Source organism: Typopeltis vanoorti, chromosome 5 (assembly GCF_054136105.1).
Source record: "Typopeltis vanoorti isolate ZY-2024b chromosome 5, IOZ_Tvanoo_1.0, whole genome shotgun sequence".
Taxonomy (NCBI): domain Eukaryota; kingdom Metazoa; phylum Arthropoda; class Arachnida; order Uropygi; family Thelyphonidae; genus Typopeltis; species Typopeltis vanoorti.
The window spans coordinates 113131467-113150547 of record NC_143553.1 but is presented as its reverse complement, the minus strand read 5'-3'; the positions used below and the strand labels follow the sequence as shown (position 1 = coordinate 113150547).

The following is a 19081-nucleotide window of genomic DNA, read 5'->3' as shown; positions in this document are numbered from 1 at the left end:
CTCAGAATTTTCAGATCACTAAAAACTTGGAATTTTGTTTAATCATGTACATCATATTATTTTGTAAACGGCACTACGAAGAAAACCCAAATACCAAACATAATGCTTAATATTTTTTATTAATATAATTATATGCACTTTCACCAGTTTTTGTGCATTTAAAATGAAACATAATGTGATTCAACTACAAATATGGACTAATATTTTGCTTAAAAGAGTGTAGAAAGATACATGATCCTCTTCATAGCTTGGGGAATCTTGAAATGAAGTGCCGCTTTCACATTTTTCAGGCATTACTTAGACTGTATAAAGAAACAATAAAATTTACTTTAGAAATTATCACTATTAATGTAAGATATTTTGTTACAGTAATTCAAGCAAAAATATAAAAAAAATAAACAAAATAAAAAAATCTGCCATCGTCTTTTATAGTGTGTTTTGGAAAATGAGCTGCCAATCAGCTCAGTTTCCAAAATCTCCACGCGCAGCCAATCACAGATAGCGGGCCATAGATCATAGCTAATGACAAACGGCATATAGTGAAGCTGCAGACAAGTGCTGCTATCTCCTGGTCCCTGATGTTATAATAAACTATATATTTATTGTCTGAAATGGTGTGGGTTCACAGCCGTTTTTCCTGAGTTTACGGAAAGAAAAATCCGCTTACCTTCGTAATAGATCTACTAACTCAGGAACCAATCGAAGAACGGATTAGAAAAAGCTCTAGTCGGCGACTAGAATCGAACGCTGGTCTTTTTTCGAGTGTCCTAGCGTTTCGGAGAGTGTTCACTTCCACTAAGCTATACAGGATCTTAAAGGTTTGAATGCGACTGCTTTCATCCATCATGTTATGCAGTCGTTTTTTTTTTTTGTTTTTTTTTCGGTTGCTAGTACCAAACTGGCTGCTATATGTAAAATAGGTAAGAATGAATATAGGAACTAAAGTGGATACTGTAATTTTCACTGTTTCACTCGCTGTATTTTCTGATTACGCAATAAAGTTTCTTATAATTTCAAATGTAATTTTTATTATCATTTACTTATCACAAACAGAGAATATTGTCAGAAGTAAATAATCGTCAATTCAGTAAAACTGTACGAAATTGGAGGTTACAATACAAGGAATAAAATAAATAGAAATTCATGTTAGACCACACAATATCGATAAAAATGTATCCCAATGATACACAGCAGTCTTATTGTTTTATTCAGATAATTTAATGAATTGAAAGCTTATGAGAGTGTCACCAAGAGAGTGGCACTTCTGAATAAGGAGATTACTCTGAAGTAAAGCCGATTTGATTAATCTTCTCCTTAATGTTATAAGAGTTTCAAGACAATTATGTACCGACCTGATTTTAGTATATCAGGATAATATCCATTCTTTTATGTCTGTTCAGATACTGTGGTTATAAACGACGTGTTTTCTTCTGCGTCGATGAAAAATCTGAGATTCCTTGAACGAAAGCCCTTGAAGACACCGTATGAGATATATTTACTCAACTATAGTTGTAAAACCTTTATGATGGTTATTGAAGCTCTAGAAAAAGATACGAACTTAGGTCTTTCGAAAAAAATATATCATTTATAAATGTTGGTACAGACTTAATTAAAAAAAAAAATAACGCTTCTTAAGTGAGTAAGAAAGATTATAAAGGAAGAAAGATTAGAAGTGATATTACTGCCTTGTACTCCCAACTGCTTGCTTTCTTTTATAAACAGTCACCTATTATAATTCCTCTCCAAGAAAAAAATGCATAACAAATAGTTAATCGCATATAATGCCAAATAATAATCAAGTGTAATATATAATAAATTCTTTTAGAAAAAAACACATAATTCTTTTCTATTAAAATTAAATAATTGATATACTTACGGCAAAGCAGATCTAAAATGTTTATTATCGGAATTGAAACGTGAATTCCTAATATAGTGAGATTCAACTGCAACTTTATATTGATAGCACCCTGGAAATTCGAACAAAAAAATGAAAATCAAAATGATTAATAAGTAATATTCTTCTTTAATCAGTATTTGAAATACAGAAAATTATTCAAAATAGTCAAAAATTGTTATTTGAATCTTCAGAGATATTCGAGAATTGAGAATATTTTTCTAAATGAATACTTACACTAGAAGGAATCTGAACGACTGCTTTAATGAGGCAGTCACCACAGTCAGACGTCGTACAAACGTCCGCGTGTATATCGGCTAAACTAAGCACTTTAATTATTGCATCCAAATCTATGATTATGCCCAATAAGTCTAAAAGATCATCCAGTAACGCTAAACAACAACAACAAAAAAAAAGACATTCTTCTTAACATCTTAGGATAAACATTACTTTTAAAACATTACCTTTAATTTCACATTACTTTATATACATGCTATCTGTAATTCGTTTAAATATAGGTGTTTGAAATCGGAGGAATAGGGGTACCATTGGTTGTTGTTTGATGAATTTATTCTCTCTCAATTTTAACAAGATTAAGATTGGTGCGCCAATAGATTAATGACAAACATGGGGAGCATGCAATCGTTATTAACGTATTAGTGAATCTGAGATCCAGAGGAATCATGCTACGATTGATGAATTCAAAAATTAAAGTAATTGATATGATGTGATAGATGCTAAATCCCGAAACTGGTGTTAGAGTCAAAACTCGAACTATAAATGGCAAGATCAATTTTGACTAGAACTTATTACAGGGATGAAGTTTGGTCAAATGAAAACTCCAATAAATCTATCTAATGCGATGTCTTTGGCAAAATAGAAGCCTATAAACCTATCTAAAATAACCCCAGTTTTGTATTCGTAAAATGATTGTACGTACAATAAAAATCACCTGATGGTATTGTATTCTCTAAAAGGGCACAAGCGATACTGTATTAGCCTATCGTTTATGGGAATTGGTAGGGAGTAGGTCGCGGCTTTCACATACAGATGATATGTCATAATAGATTTCTCCTTCCATTTCCGGAGTATATATATATATATATATATATATATATATATATATATATATATATATATATATATATATATATATATATATATATATATATATATATATATATATATATATATATATATATATATAGCTCTGGATATAAGTTCTCAAGATATTAAAATATTTAACAGATTTCATTATCAACGTGTTACATTTAGACCAGATTAGTTTCCTCGTACTTACCTGACTTAACACAAATAGTGATGTTCTTTCCACGAAGACAATCACAGTCAGTAAGAGCACAGTCTCCAGTATCAATACATACGTCTATTAGACCAGCAGAAATAATACCTAAATTGAAAATAGCAAAATCCTTTTTGAAAAAAAAAAAAAGTATATATATATATATATACGATTTGTTTTCAAATATATATATTTGAAAAAAAAAACCATCAGAAATAAAAAATTAAATTATTTTTTCTACAAACAAAATTAGTTATTTACTTACAATCTTCGGTACAGCTAACAGCAGAGATGAGGAGGATGAACACTGCAAACAAAACGGTCTTCATGGCTTTTGGTTAATCTCGTAGAAGTTCTATACTTTGACGTTTTCCTAAAACATCGTGATTACTAAGAGATTTTTCGATTTATACAGAAAAATAATTCATCAATTAACCAATGAAACATTTATGAAAGTTTTGCAACAATCCTGTCGTGGCGTCAAAGCTTTCTGTTATAGTTTTCTGCGCACACCACGTCAAAATAAGTACACGACGAGGCTATTGATTGGTCGATAGTTCGTGAACAGGAACTTGAATAAAACAACGATTTTTAATACACGTGCTTTGCGAATCGGAGGAAACGTATTCATTTTATTCGAAATCTATCGATTTTTTCCTTCAAGCATTTATTACATCGGTCGAAATATTTTGTTCATAGCGCTTAGATTGAAATACAATTCATTACCATTGATTGCTTGAAACGCATTCTTTAAAATGGTTCAATATGCAGAAATTTCCTGAGATTTCAATATTCAGAAATAACGAGTAATTCGAAGTGACTTCTAGAAAGTTAACAGGGTAGCTATTTTTTGTTTCTGCAATGTGTATAAAATGTAAAGTCTATATGATTATTTGTGAGATTTTCTTGTTTGTGGTTTTGTTAGTGTTAACCGATTACAAGCCTGTTAAAGAAATTTTAGGTATACATTATTTGCCGCATAAGAAATAATCGGCTAAATAAGTAATAGAGATAACGTAAAATTTGTTTCGTTTAATAAAACATCAGAATGGCGTTTGTACTTCATACTTAAACGATATGTATATCAAAAGAGATTATTAATTTTGAAACGATTCACCGTTATCAATACAAATTACTGATATATTTTTTAATATTTTTGTTTTAAAATAATTGTTAATATTACAAAAACTTGCCGCCTTTGCGCCATACTCGACCGGTATGCTGAATATTTTATAAAAATATTCTGAAATTTAATTCCTATAGTAAGCTTGCTATTATTTTACATAAATGTAATATTGCTTTTTCATTTTCATTAGTAGGGCATCTTATCACTATTAAAAGGATGGCAGCTTGTTTTATGATTAGAACGATCCTTCTTGGAATGCTGTTTTGGAAGGGAGTAACATTTATTTATTTTTTTCGCAAAAAGGTGCGTTAATTGGATTCATGATTATCGGCGCGATCCTTGATTTCATAAGCACAATCCTAGTAAATAATTTACTGGTCTAGTTATTAGAGAGAAATAAAGTGAACTCCTTTGATTCAGCATAACAATACCATTATGATCTACTTCTTTAATTTATCGCAAAACAGATTAACCGCTAAAGTTGGTTTAAAGCTTCTTCCGGAATGTCTGGTTATCCATCTCACAAAATAGACAAACCGACAGTATAAAGCACGCACGCACGCCTCGATTTATTGATGTCTTATCCTTAGTTGATTCGGTCATATTTCCAGACCTGCCGAATGTCAGTACCCGATAGTGATTTCAAACGACATGTATACGTCGCTTGCAAGATAGCAAAATTAAACAATGAACGAAAAAGAAAAGGAATATTTTTCAGAAAACTTGCAACGACATTATTTAACTACAGCTGAGAAACCTAATCAATAAGGAAGACGAGAATTGGGCTTTAAACGATATCATATGCTGTGAAAGAGATTTTAACTAGCTGGAGTTTGGCTGCTTTTATTGTGTTGTCGGCAGTTTAGTTATATTTTAGTTATATATATATATATAACTAAAACAGTTTTTCCAACTCAGTTTCCAGGAATCTACAAGATTTGGTGTCATTGTGGGAAGCCATACTATGGCCAGACTGCTAAATCCATCCTTCTACGTTTGGAAGAACACCATAGAGATATCTCCTACAACAGGACTAGAGCCAGTGCTCTCTCTAGCCATGTTCTCTTTTCAGTTAACTCAGACGAAGGCCGCCAACATGAACTGGACTCAAACTTCTAACATCCATGTGTGCTATGATGAGCTCGAGAGAAAGATTGTCGAATGTAGAGAAATTTCTCTAGATTCTTCCCATATCAACAATAGCCTAAGTTTCAAACTCTCTGACGCATAAGTTTCCTCTGTTCAGTATTGGCGCACTCGTGACAGCGCGTAGTCTACGTTTATTTGGAACTCAAGCTCGCATTTTGTTTTCAAACACGCAACTATCTTTTGTACTTTTTCTGTTAATGCAATTTTAAGTCGCTGTAATTTTATATATACTTTTTTGATTGTGATACCTGAAGATGTCGATCAATTCATCGAAATTAGTAAACTAGTAGAATCTTTTCAAATATAACGTGTCATCCCTTTATCTCTCGGTATCAGTCATTAAAACTTTTTAATAATATTTCCCACCGAGTAAAAATGAATTATGATAATATATATATATATATATATATATATATATATATATATATATATATATATATATATATATATATATATATATATATATATATATATATATATATATATATATATATATATATATATATATATATATATATATATATATATATATAGAGTTGACTCTCCATATTAGGGTTTTTATGCATTAATAGAGCCCGCTTGTTGTTCTTCTGTTCCTCTAAGCGCGTGTATCCTGTATCTGCAGATATGGTTTCAGGGTTCAGTTTACCGATTTTGAGTTCAAAAACCTGAGTTTCCGGTTGAAAAACCCTCCAGTTCCGTATCAGACTCGCTACTCATCTTTAATTGTAAAATAAAATAAAAAAATAAAAAAAAACTGATAAAGGATTCCGGTCGGTTATTGTTTTATTATTGTAAGATAAGAATAAATACACATGTATTCAGCACACTTTACAAGGTCTGTTGAAATGGGCGTTGGGAGCCATTTCTTACTAACGAAGTAGCTCCTAATTCTTTCGTTAGGAAAAAAAATGATTATATTTCACCAGAATAGGAATCATATTAAGAACATCTGATTGCTTCGTTGATTTCATAATGGGTACAGTGGCTTTCTCCTTCTCTTAAAAATAAATCGCAATTTTTTTATGATATTCATAGATTATTTCATACTTAAAAGCTATTTGCTGTGGTTTTTTTTTTATAATAATATTCTTGTTAAAAATTAAAGTGTCAAAATGGCACAACTTGTCTGACACAGTGAAAACAATGTGTTTGCTTTGATGACAGGATCTCAAAGTCTTGATTATTAAATCAACTTTACATCTTTACATCCAATTTAAAGCCAGAGAATTATCTAATATCATACGTTGGTGATGCTTATCAAGCCTGAATCATAGGAAAGCACCCCGATATTCTATGACTTTGAACACCCCCCCCACACACACACACGATTGTTTCAATTTTAGAAAAACGTTTATGACATCTCCATCCGTGATTTCCATTTTCTTCTTAAATCAAATTGCAAATAATATTCTTCTTATTGTTCTCTTTAAGAACTAGACATATACTTGTTCCTCTTGACGGGTGTTTCCACTACCATTACCATGCACATTACCATTCATAGTCTTCTTCTCTCTCTCTCTCTCTCTCTCTCTCTCTTTCAAACTTGTCTATTTTGATACACTTTCGTTTGTTGGCCGATATCTTTCCATCCTAAAGAGAATATTTTCTATTGTAATGATAATTATATGAAAATAATGCTGCTAACATTATATAATAATAATAATAATAATAATAATAATAATAATAATAATAATAAATACACTGTGCCATGTATTGTCACATACATGGCACAGTTAAATTTGTAATAACAGAACAAGTACAAAAACACAGTAGCGTGTTTGAAAATAAAATTTTTTGTTCTCAGTAGCATATTTGAAAACATTTTGTTTTCAAACACGCTACTGTCTTTTTGTACTTGTTCTGTTATTACAATTTTAAGTCTCTGTAATTCTTTATATTCTTCTTTGATTGTGATACCTGAAGATGTTGATCAATTCAACGAAACTAGTAAACTAGTAGTATCTTTTCAAATATATCATGTCATCTTTTTATCTCTCGGTATCAGTCATTAAAACTTTTTCATAATATTCCAACCGAGTAAAATGAATTCTGAAAAAAAAAATATATATATATATTTCATATGCAGTTAATAATACTGAGTACAATCGCAAAATTGATGAGTAAATTTCGAAATAAAAGAACATTAAATCTGTTTCCCAGTGATGTGGCATTTGGACCTGATGTTATATTATAGATTTATAAATACATTCTACACCTCACGAACTGTGGGTATATTCAAGGTCTTTACCGTGATGATATGATTCAACATATTTTAATATTCGAGTCGCACTAATTTCTTTCATTTATTCACATGTCGGATGTGAAATGAGACGATGATTTGTTTCTCTATACTAAAACTAGCATTGGTGCAGAATAATAATGGTCTATACAGTGACGAGACATTAATAAACGAGACTTCAGTTTTATCGTCTTTTTCAAACGAAGGTATATTAAATCTGAAAAAGTATAAACCGATAAACTAGTATGTGCACTAGGTTAACAGAATATAGGATGAACTCTATGAGTTTCTGAAAATTTGGTGACTGAAACTAATTTGTTTGTGTTTGGAGCACAAAAGAAAACGAAAGATGCATGTAAACTTCTTGGGTTTTATTACTGCACACACATGTCCTCTTGTAAGGTTTTTGACTGCGAAAAAAGAAATTCATTCAAAACCTGCACTCTTCCTGTATAACAAGATAAGGAAATAATTTGAAGTCTCCTGTTCTGTCGTAACATTATCACATCATTGCAAACAATGTTTCGGTTAGCGACACGGTTTTTATGAAAAGAACAACTCTTTCTGCCTCCGAAAGAGTTTGTTTGCTATAAGGAACTAAGATTAACACAGTGTTGCAGGTTATCATAATGTTAATAACGAGACTATCTGTAGAAAATGAACTGCCTAACTGTGTATATTAATTAAGCATATAATTAAGTTAACGAAAGGACAATTTACTTGGATTGAAATTGTGGTCACAAAATTCATGTCATTTAAAAATTATACAGTTGATCCTTGAAGAATGCGGTTTGAAGTGCTCAGTTCCGCTTATATTCGTTTTTTTTTTTTTTTAATAAATATATTGGATTTCCCAGAAACTATACCTGAAATATATTGGATTTTTTTTTAGAAATTTCAACAATTTGAAAAAAAAAAAAAATCTTTTTGTTTCACTTTTTTCAAAAAACACATCCACATTACCATTCGCAGTCGAGAGAAATGTTAATTTCTTAAAAAATAACGAAAATGCAGTATTAAATCATTTTCATAAAATAACTGTTATTATCTAGATAAATTAATTAATTAGCATAAACTATTATAACAATTCATTCATTAGTGTATAGGCTAGACTACCGCGAAACAATCGTATCGATCGCACTAGGCTACCATAATGCAATCATACTGCTGATTTTTAGTTTTCAATCCAGGAATCTTTATACCTGTAAATCCTATAAATAAATATGAATATATTTTTCACATGTTCTTTTCATTTTTGATGTCTAGTGTTATTAATACGTATGACATCCACAGTGGTTTGTATCAGATAAGAAAATACTGATATAGGTAATGACAGACAAATGATTCGTCTCGCAAACATACGACGTAAACTTATGGTACCGATAAATACAATATATGTCTGTAAATGTATTTCCAATTCCTTATGATTTTCTTAATAAAAGTTTCTTTTTTCTAGCTTATTTTATTGTATGAATACAGTGTACAATACATATAACATGCAATATATGTGAAGTTAGTGAACTGTTTATGTAATCGGTCATTAGTAGTTAAGTGTTTGAGGAGTCAAAATTATACACCGATTTTCGAACAACGCGGGGATCAGCGCTCGTAACCTCCGCGTTGTTCAGGGGTTAACTGCATTATGAGGACTAATCGAGTGACGTCACCTTTAAATCTACAATTTATTTTTATCGATTTTAAAAAGTCAAGAACAGAGCCAGTTATTTTTCGAGGTCAGTGGTTTTCCATATGGTTCGAAGTCTTATCATTTCCCCTTACCACCCAGAACATAGTCCATAGAAATTTGTGTTAACTTTAATTATACTATTTCGTATCATAAGCGACGGATCAGTATTCTTAAAGCTTTCACTTAAAGCTTTCTACAGAGAGAATAGCAGCTAGAAAACTCGATCAAGCAAGGTCTAGAAACAATGATACAATCTTCATAAGTCTTTATTTGCTCGTTGAAAATTCTCCAAGAAAGAAGTGTATCTGACCACTAATGTAGTTGACCATTAATTCATGAATAATGCAGCAAATGACAGCCTAGCGAATTTATTCGTAAAATGCACGTAGTAACTTCCTGCCAATTATATTTTTCTGTTTTTATCCAAATATTAAACACACCAGAGAGAACGTGAAGAAGATAATGCGGAATTGTTATTCATATGCTATTCTATGAAATGAAATAAATGCAGTACTGCAGATTGCCTCACATAAATATTGCAACATTCTTTGTCCAGCCACATGTCTGGATGAAAGATATGGCATGTATGTGTTGTTTCGCAATCTCTACAATTTTTCATTATTTTGACTTATTTCTCCACAGATTTTGCGTACAATAACCATCTATTTTATTTCGGTATAGTAATAAAGTAGTTTGTATATCACTAAATAGAAATTGCATTAACTGTGCTAATCATTAAACTAATTAATTAATTTTTCATGCAAACATATAGATTGTAAGGGCATTAATTAAATTGTAGAAATTCTGGTTAGTAACACTAACGTATTATACTGTACATACTTTTAGAATCAAAGATATATATTATTTTGCTCTATCATTATAGAGCCAAATATACAACGACGTTCTCTTGACTATTAATAATAGTCATTTGTACTAAAAGCGCAATTATATTTAAGGATTGCTGATAAAGGTTATAATTGAAATAATGAAAATTTATTATTAACACTACAGCAGCAATTCTGAGCGACAAAATATGAAAAATTATTTACTCAAGGCAAAGAGAGCAATGATAAAAGTACGACTTTGAATACAAACTTGTTACTTTTATCAGGGTGTATGACGTGAACTTTTATTCTTTAATATTCCTTCATGTTTTTTACTAGGCGCGTATTAGAGAATGTTTGTTTTTAAATATATAAAAAACTTTTTTTTTTACTAAAATAAAGAGCCAAAAGGATTCAAGTCCGGCGATGCAAAAGTATATAAGTAAAGTGGATATTAATTCCAGCAATATTTCCAAGCCTAATGTAGAAACTATGTAAGTTTCGTAAAGTAATTGACAAGAGAGCTTAAAGATATGCATTCCTCAGCATTAGCGCTGATTAATTGAAGACATAGGTGCCGCCCAAGCGTCTACATATTCGCTTTTTATTAGTCCATTTTGATAAGATTTAACTGGTCTGACAGCTGTTATGAACTGGCTGGTTCCCCTTATAGACCAGACAGAAACCTTAAGAGAGAAAACCTTCCCTTTAGTACTAAGTTGAAATGTCAGAGAAATGCATCTTTCGTAAGCGAACTCTCTATCGGTGCGTAAAAGTATTTACTAAAATAAAGATCCAAAAGGCTTCAGTTCGACAATGCAAAACTATATAATTAAAGTGGATATTAAAGAAATATCTAAGAAACTGTCGTAACCCTCTGATGAAGTAGAAGTTAATCGAATGTTCTATCTCTGCAGAAATTCTAGAGATAGCTCATTCTTACCGCATATGAAAGGATGCTGTCTGTTTATTATTGTAACACGGAACTGCCAGTTAATCTCCTCTTTTTGCATAACGAATCTAAATTATTATGTATGTTGGAGAAAGTGAAGTGTACATGGTAAAGGCGTGGTTTGGATGTTACAGTAGAATTGTAGAATAGCATACATAAGCAGAACGTCGAACATTAATTAAAGATAAGAGCGAGCGAGTGAGAGAGAGAGAGAGAAAATGAATTGAGAAAGAATTTACAACAGTAAAAATCAAATGAACCTGAAGAGAAAATAAATTTTTGAATTCTTTAATTTGTTGGCTAAACATTCTCAGAAAGAGTTTATTAAAGCAAGCATCGCCACGAAGCTTGCGCAAATTTTGAAAATTTATTTGAATTACTTATTTCATGAATAACGCAGCAAATGACTAACGAGCGAATTTATTCTTATAATGCACGTAGTATCTTCCTGTAGATAAAATTCTTCCTGTTTTATCCAATTATTTAACACAGCAGAAAGAACGTGGAACATGAATAATATCAGAAGAATTATGAAAATGAAATGATGCAGATATACTGACGTGATTGCAGAAACAAAATCATCTTTCCAAATGACACGTGCCACAGAAAATTATGAAAGAGAAAAATTCATATATCTATTGTCGCGCCCTCTCTAGGAAGTATAGCTTTTCTCTTTGGACGCTGTGATTAAAATAATCATTCCACTTTCCATTCAGAAATAATATGGGTTTTGTATCACCAAATGTAAACTGTTTTAAATGTGCTTAACATTTAATACAAATTAAGGATCATTTAGGAATTCAAATATACAAATTGTCAGATTTTTGTTAAATAAATTACTGAAATTTCATCAGTAACATTAACGTATTATTCATAATTTTAGATTCGGACATGTGCATTATGTTTAGATCTGCCATTATACCAAACAGACAGTTATGCTGTTTCGACTGTTAATGATAATCAACATGAAGGTAGCAATAATTTCAACGAATATTGTTATTGAAATTTTTATTGTTATTGAATAATTTTTAGAGAAATCCTTAATATCATTATTAACATAACAATAATTCTAAGTCTCTGTGACAAATATGAATAATTACACATCCACAAGACAGCGGAGATAAGAATATTGTTAACAACTGTTATTGATTCATTATAGATACAATTATAAAAGTTAACTATAAAGCGCTAGACTTATATTTGATAATAAATCAAACTGCTACGGAATGATATATGTTGTATTTTCGATATATTATATATTGAACACTGATAATTTAATAGCATAATATCTTAGAGTAGAGGTTTGACTATGTTTGTTCAAAATGGTTCCACTGTAATTAATTACTACCAATACCCAGAAATCATTAAATGGATATTCGGCATGTATTGCAACCACTTCTTCACTAAACCACATTGAAATGTCTCTGGAGGTGCTGATATAGAAATGAGATATTTTCTGAATTATATCAATCAGAAGTAGAAGATTTGTATTTGCTAGGAAAAATATGTTCATGAATAAATGCAGCTGTCTTATTTGTTCTTTCAATTATAATTATTATTAATATTAGTACTAGTAGTAGTAGTAGAACACAATTCGAATTACCTTAATACCATTTTACTAGATACCCTTCAACCAGAAAGGAAGAGTAAGAACTGAAAAAAAAAAAAAAAAACTAATCTGGGTAGGAGATGCTAAACCTTTTCGTAAAGGAACGAGATGCACAGCAAATTCAAATAAAATCTCTACAAGATATTAATAAGCTGCCACATTAAATGGCATACAAACTGCATCTTGATGAATGGAACAACAAGCCCATTTACACAAACGCAGCCTTTCGAGCAGACGTAATGACTCTGGATTATAAGTACTGTCACTTTCCGAACTCCGCAACCAAGCGGAAACAGTAGTTCCCTAAGAAGAGGAGTGTGTCTATTCTCCACATCAACGTTATGATCATTCATATATGTACTGTCGTAGCCTCCATTATGATGTGAGGAATGATATTAACGACACAAATATTTTAATATTAACAGAAGTATTCACAGGACAACACAACAATAATCGGAGAAGCAACAATTATCAGTGCGACACATTCAACTAGCATTGTAGAAAAACTAAATTAGTAAGTGATATAATAATATTCAGCAAGCAAAATTAGAAATACACGATATACGATATAAATCAAAATATAGGGAAAATATATGTATTAAAGCGAACAATACCAAATAAGAGAACGCCTTCATATTAAATTCCATCTACAGACCACCCGATTTAAACACATAAAATGTCTTAAAGAATAAAATAGACGGCTTTCTAGCACAAAAGTAAACACCACAGAATATATGATAGTAAATACGTGACATAAATATAAACATTAGCAATAGGAATAACAACACAACAAAGTACGTAGACGGGCAAAATTATTATGTATGTTGGAGTAAGTGAAGGCCGAGGGAGAAGAACGAAAACAAACCTCTATATTTCACATGACAAATGCGCTGTGGTTTGGATGTTACAGGAGAATTGCGGAATAGCATACATAAGCAGAACGTCGAACATTAAATAGAAATCAGAGCGAGAGCGAGACAGAGAGAGAGAGAGAGAGAGAGAGAGAAAGGGAGAACTGCAAAGAGTGAGAAATTAGAGAGAAATAGAAAATACAATGAGAGAGAGTAGAGAGAAAAAAATATATATATGTGTATATATTAAAAAAAGGAAATTTCGTATATATATTTAATGTCGTATAATTATTTAATGAATATATATATATATATATATATATATATATATATATATATATAGAACGTTTTTTTACCTTGGGTATAATATACGTTAAAGATACCAAGCTATTTTAAATATAAACTTGGTTTTAATCCTTTTCCCAAGTAAGCAAACAGACAAGTAATTCAATTTCATCTCCTCAAGTAGATGTGCCTTGCATTAAGGGTAAATACCAAGAATAGTGATTAGAGCTTATTCCCCCTTTACCACGAGTTGCCTAGGACTTGCACTACGTGCTGGTCACCCAGACTTGCACTACTTGCAGGCGCAAACTTGACTTACTTGGGAAATGGATTAAAACCAGGTTTATATATAAAATACCTTGGTATCTTTAACACACACACACACACACACACACACACACACACACACACACACACACACACACACACACACACACACACACACACACACACACACACACACACACACACACATATATATATATATATATATACAGAGAGAGAGAGAGAGAGAGAGAGAGAGGAAGGGAGAGAAATTAATTAGAAAGGAAGAAAGATGGAGTGCGAGAGAGAAACGAAAATAAAGAGAAAGAAGATAAAAAGTACAGATAGGGAAGATGTGCTTGGAATCACGGTCGACGCAGCTATTTCTACGACCATTGTATTATTCTTGTAAAACGTGTCATTTCTCCCAGCTCATTAGATAAAAGACTTGCGTGGAGGGAGGAAACCATACGACATTGTCATGGTCAATTTAAATACAGGAAAAAAAAGGTTATAACTGTTCGTCTACCAGACGAAATTCACCTTAAGGAGAGAGAGAGAGAGAGAGAGAGAGAGAGAGAGAGAGAGAGAGAGAGCGAGAGAGAGAGACTAGAAAGAATCTATAGAAGATAGAAAGAAATGAAGACTGCAACAATTTATAACAGTAAAAGTCAAGTGAACCTGGAGCGAAAATAATTTTCTGAAGTCTTTAAATTGTTGCCTGAAAATTCTCGCAAAGAGTGATGTATTGAAGTAGGCACGTCCCGAACAGTTAGCTTGGGGACCTTTCGAAAAATTATTTGAATTACTCATTTAATGAATAATACAGCAAATAACTAACTAGTGAATTTATCCTTACAATGCACGTAGTAACTTCCTATCGATAAAATGCTTCGTGTTTTATCGAATTATTTAACGCAGCATGGAACATGAATAATATCAGAAGAATTATCAAAATGAAATGATGCAGAAATACTGACGTGATTGCAGAAACAAAATCATCTTTCGAAATGAAGCGCGCCACAGTAAAATTACGAAAGAGATAAATTCATATATCTATTGTCGCGCCCTCTAAAGGAAATGTCGTTTATCTCTTTGGACGCTGTGATTAAAATAGCCATCCCAGTTTCTTTTCCGAAATAATATGGTTTCTGTATCGCAAATATAAGTGTTTTTAAATGTGCTAAACATTTAATACAAATAAAGGATCACTTATTAATTCAAATATACAAATTGTCAGAGGTTTTTAAATAAATTACTGTTATTTTATCAGTAACATCAAGGAATTATGCATAATTTTAGATTCAAACATGTGCATTATGTTTAGATATGTCATTATACAATCAGACAAACAGTTATGCTGTTTCGGCTGTTAATAATAATCATCAATATGAAGGTAATAATAATCATCAATATGAAGGTAGCAATAATTTCAAGGAAGATTGTTATCAAAAATGTTATTGTTATTGAATAATCTTTACTGAAACCATAAACTTTTATTATTAACACAACAATGATTGTCTCTGCGGCAAATATAAATAATTACACACCCACAAGGCAGCAGAGAAAACAATATTGTTAAAAATTGTTATTGATTCATTGTAGCTACAATTATTAAAATTAATTATAAAACGCTAGATAGGAATGTAAAGACACTATATTCTGGTACAAGAAAATTCCACATAAACTCAGACAATTCATCATCATCATGAAATTCGTGACATGTACCTTCAAGCGGTGTACAAGATATAATATTACTACATGAAAAACTTACATCATTACTAACTTCCTATCTACAATTATACTTGAAATCAGTCTGTTACCTGTCAAGACTCCAACATTATCAGATTTTATATTTCCATCTTCTAAGGCACTTTTTATCGCATTAATCCACCAATATCTTGGTCTTATTCTGGTCGTCTTCCTGCCAAACTGGCAGAAAACAGTTTTTTCCCAATCGTTCCTCTCCCATTCTGTTTAAGTGACCATACAACCTGAGATTAGCTCTTCTAACACATCTCTGGATACTAACAATGTCAAGATGGTATTATAGAAATAATAAATTCACTTTCAAAACTGGTCAATCATCTTCAAATTCAGTTCGTTCATCCTTAGACTGACTTGATTTGTTTTGTATAATCTGAACTAAACAGATCCTAAGAGACGAATCAGTAGTATTTCTGATTTTAGTTTAGTTTTCAAATATCATATTTTTAAAATAGTTTAATAAATTGAGAAAAGTTATACTAATTATTATTGTACTGTCTCTACATTTAATGAATAGAACTAATATTAATTTATTCTGTCGAAATATTAGAGGAATCAATATATTGTGATATGTTACATCAATAAGTTAAGGGGATAAAAATCCCCTTATTGTTTTTCAGCCAGTAAGCGAAACTAAGATCGAACACTACGATCTGTAAGGGGATTTTTATCCCCTTAACTTATATCAACCTCGCCAGAAAAAAATAGCCTTTTGGCTTTTCATCTTAGTTATACTATGTTACATCAATATTTGCTTCGACGATATAGATGCAATTCCTACTACTGCTACAGTTAAGAATATTTCTTTTAAAAACACGAACCCTTTACATATTACAGATCTTATTCTTTTGTTAGCTTAAGTACGTTATCTAGCTCATACTACTGGTATTTTTGACTCTAAATAAGTTATAGGCTGTATATTCAAAAATAATCGCAAATGCCCCCCCCCCCATCCCAATCACACAAAAAAGAGAGAGAGAGAGAGAGAGAGAGAGAGAGAGAGAGAAATCTAACCTAAAATTCAAAAATTTAACAAAATGCAAATTAAAGAATTCACAAGAACTTCACAAACAATAATAATACTTGCAAAAAAGTTTCAAAGCCCACTTGACCAGTATGCTTGGTCTTAACCACAGTTCAATTGATTTGCTACACCAAAACGCAAGTCATCCAAATCAGACTTGTTATTGCTAACGGGCCCTCAACTTTCGATCTTACACTTACACCATACCAATGGCGTAGCTGGGGAGGGGGTGCGGCACTTTGAACCTTTTTGAACTTTTGCAGTTAATTCTAAAATACAGTTTCGAGAACTCAGTTCGAAATCTTGTAATACTACTGCGAATTTTCCCCACAATTGATGTAAGTGTTGCTAGTTGTGAGATGAGTTTTTCTAAATAAAATTTGATTAAATTTCACCTACATTACTATGAAATGGACTTCGCCAATGTCATCGACGATTCTTCTGCTAACAGAAAAGCAAAAAAATACCATAGAAATAAAAATATTATAAAAATACAAAATAAGTGGAAAAAGAAGAATCGGAAGACCAAGAAAGAGATGGCTTGAGACCGAAACAGGCCACATGGCCTAAATTCCATGTTAGGAAGAAGAAGAAGAAGAGAATGTTGAAATTAAAGTTTTACTTCAGAAATAAACAGTGTTTTAATTTATTTCCCTATACGTCGTTTTGACTTTTTGTAGTATTTTTGGTGTGTATTGAGAGGGGCGGCAACAGCTCTAGCTACGCCACTGCACCATACACCTCCAATACCGAAACTATATTTTTCACAAATATTTTAGTAACAAATATGGCGAGTGCATTCACTAAAACTGATATCCTTATTTCAGATTGCGATGAATCTTGAATTCCGGTTTCCCTCGTGCGCTGGATGAAAATCTACCTTCCATACTGTCGTATTTATTATAGTTTACTACATTCTGATAACCATTCTTATCTGTTCCATTACTAATCTCTGTAGCTTAATTTTCTGCACAGGCTTTTGTTATTTGATTCCTCCAATCACGTTGTTATGGCTGCCAAGATATTCGCTCTAAACTAAGACGTAACACAGACAACCCATCAGTCTACAAGAATGAATAAACATCACTCTGTTAACAACCTTAAACTTTCTTATTCATCGCTCCTTCCAAATGTTACTTCTCATTTTGTAATCAGATTATAATTTCATTTCTGCTTCTTTTACTATAGTCAATCTTCCCCAAATATTCTCCTTGTCATCTCCTTTGGCATGAAAAGGTTGTTAGATAGGATGTAATCCGTGATTTCTTCTTCTTCCTAATTTCTATGATCAATTGCCCACTTTTTGTTTTCCTGGTCCATAAGGGATTTTCTTGGTGAAAACTTATGTATATACAATGAGGCAATGCTTCGTTGATTTTGATTTTGCAATGTATATATACACAGCTTCAAAACAAGTCAACAAACATCCCCACTGACAAGTGCATTGTGCCATGTAACCAGTTAGGTGTTTATATCTGATATAAATTGGAGGAATACGATGCTCCCAAGTAAGGTCAATTGTATCCAGGTGAAATGGATGCAAAAAGGGAATTGACTTAGTTCAAAAGAGGATTTGTCATATAATGCCATCTTGCAAGTCTATCCGTTTGGAAAATTGTTGAAAAATTGGGATGGAAGCACAGGGAGTCAACTGCTAGTACACCCGCAGTGGACAACACGAAGAATTGCATGTAGAATCTACATTCGTTAGCCGACACGTTGAATATGGAGTTCCGGGCGTAGACTGTAACACGAATCTGCAGGAAAACATTCAGAACCGATGCTCTCAATATGGGTCTCCATGGTAGAACTGCAATCTGAAAGCCCCGCATTACCTGAACTAACATGAAGGATCATATTCAGTGATGCAAAGATCGTGTACAGTAGAACGGAAGCTTGGAATTCTGTGTTATGGAGCGCTTAATCATTCTGTATCAACTATCGAGCATATAGACAGGTGTGGTGGCGGCGAATGCCAGTGAATTCCAACAAAGGCGAATACATAACCCCAGCTATGAAATTCGAAAAGTTTTATTGTATGTTGCTGATTCCTAATCTGGCTTCGGATCTCTGTTTGTACTTCCACGAATACTGAACTCTGAGAGGT

The 19081-nt window shown here is 31.9% G+C and overlaps 1 protein-coding gene across 1 annotated transcript; it reads right to left on the bottom strand.

Moving 5' to 3' along the window:
- Positions 1-204: 204 nt before the first annotated feature.
- LOC150106736 (uncharacterized) lies at positions 205-3566 on the bottom strand. Its single transcript, XM_090392938.1, has 5 exons — positions 3460-3566; positions 3195-3302; positions 2132-2286; positions 1877-1967; positions 205-302 (listed from the first exon to the last, which is right to left on the bottom strand). Exons 1-5 carry the CDS (start codon positions 3521-3523, stop codon positions 298-300), a joined length of 423 nt encoding a protein of 140 aa, XP_090249064.1. The 5' UTR covers positions 3524-3566; the 3' UTR covers positions 205-297.
- Positions 3567-19081: the final 15515 nt, after the last annotated feature.

Bases quoted from the DNA above. Each gene is read 5' to 3' on its own strand.
- LOC150106736 (XM_090392938.1), bottom strand. From the start codon at position 3,523: ATGAAGACCGTTTTGTTTGCAGTGTTCATCCTCCTCATCTCTGCTGTT. The intron at 2,287-3,194 runs GTAAGTACGAGG...GTTGTTGTTTAG, and splicing joins CACTATTTGTGTTAAGTCAG to CGTTACTGGATGATCTTTTA. The intron at 1,968-2,131 runs GTAAGTATTCAT...TCGAATTTCCAG, and splicing joins TCGTTCAGATTCCTTCTAGT to GGTGCTATCAATATAAAGTT.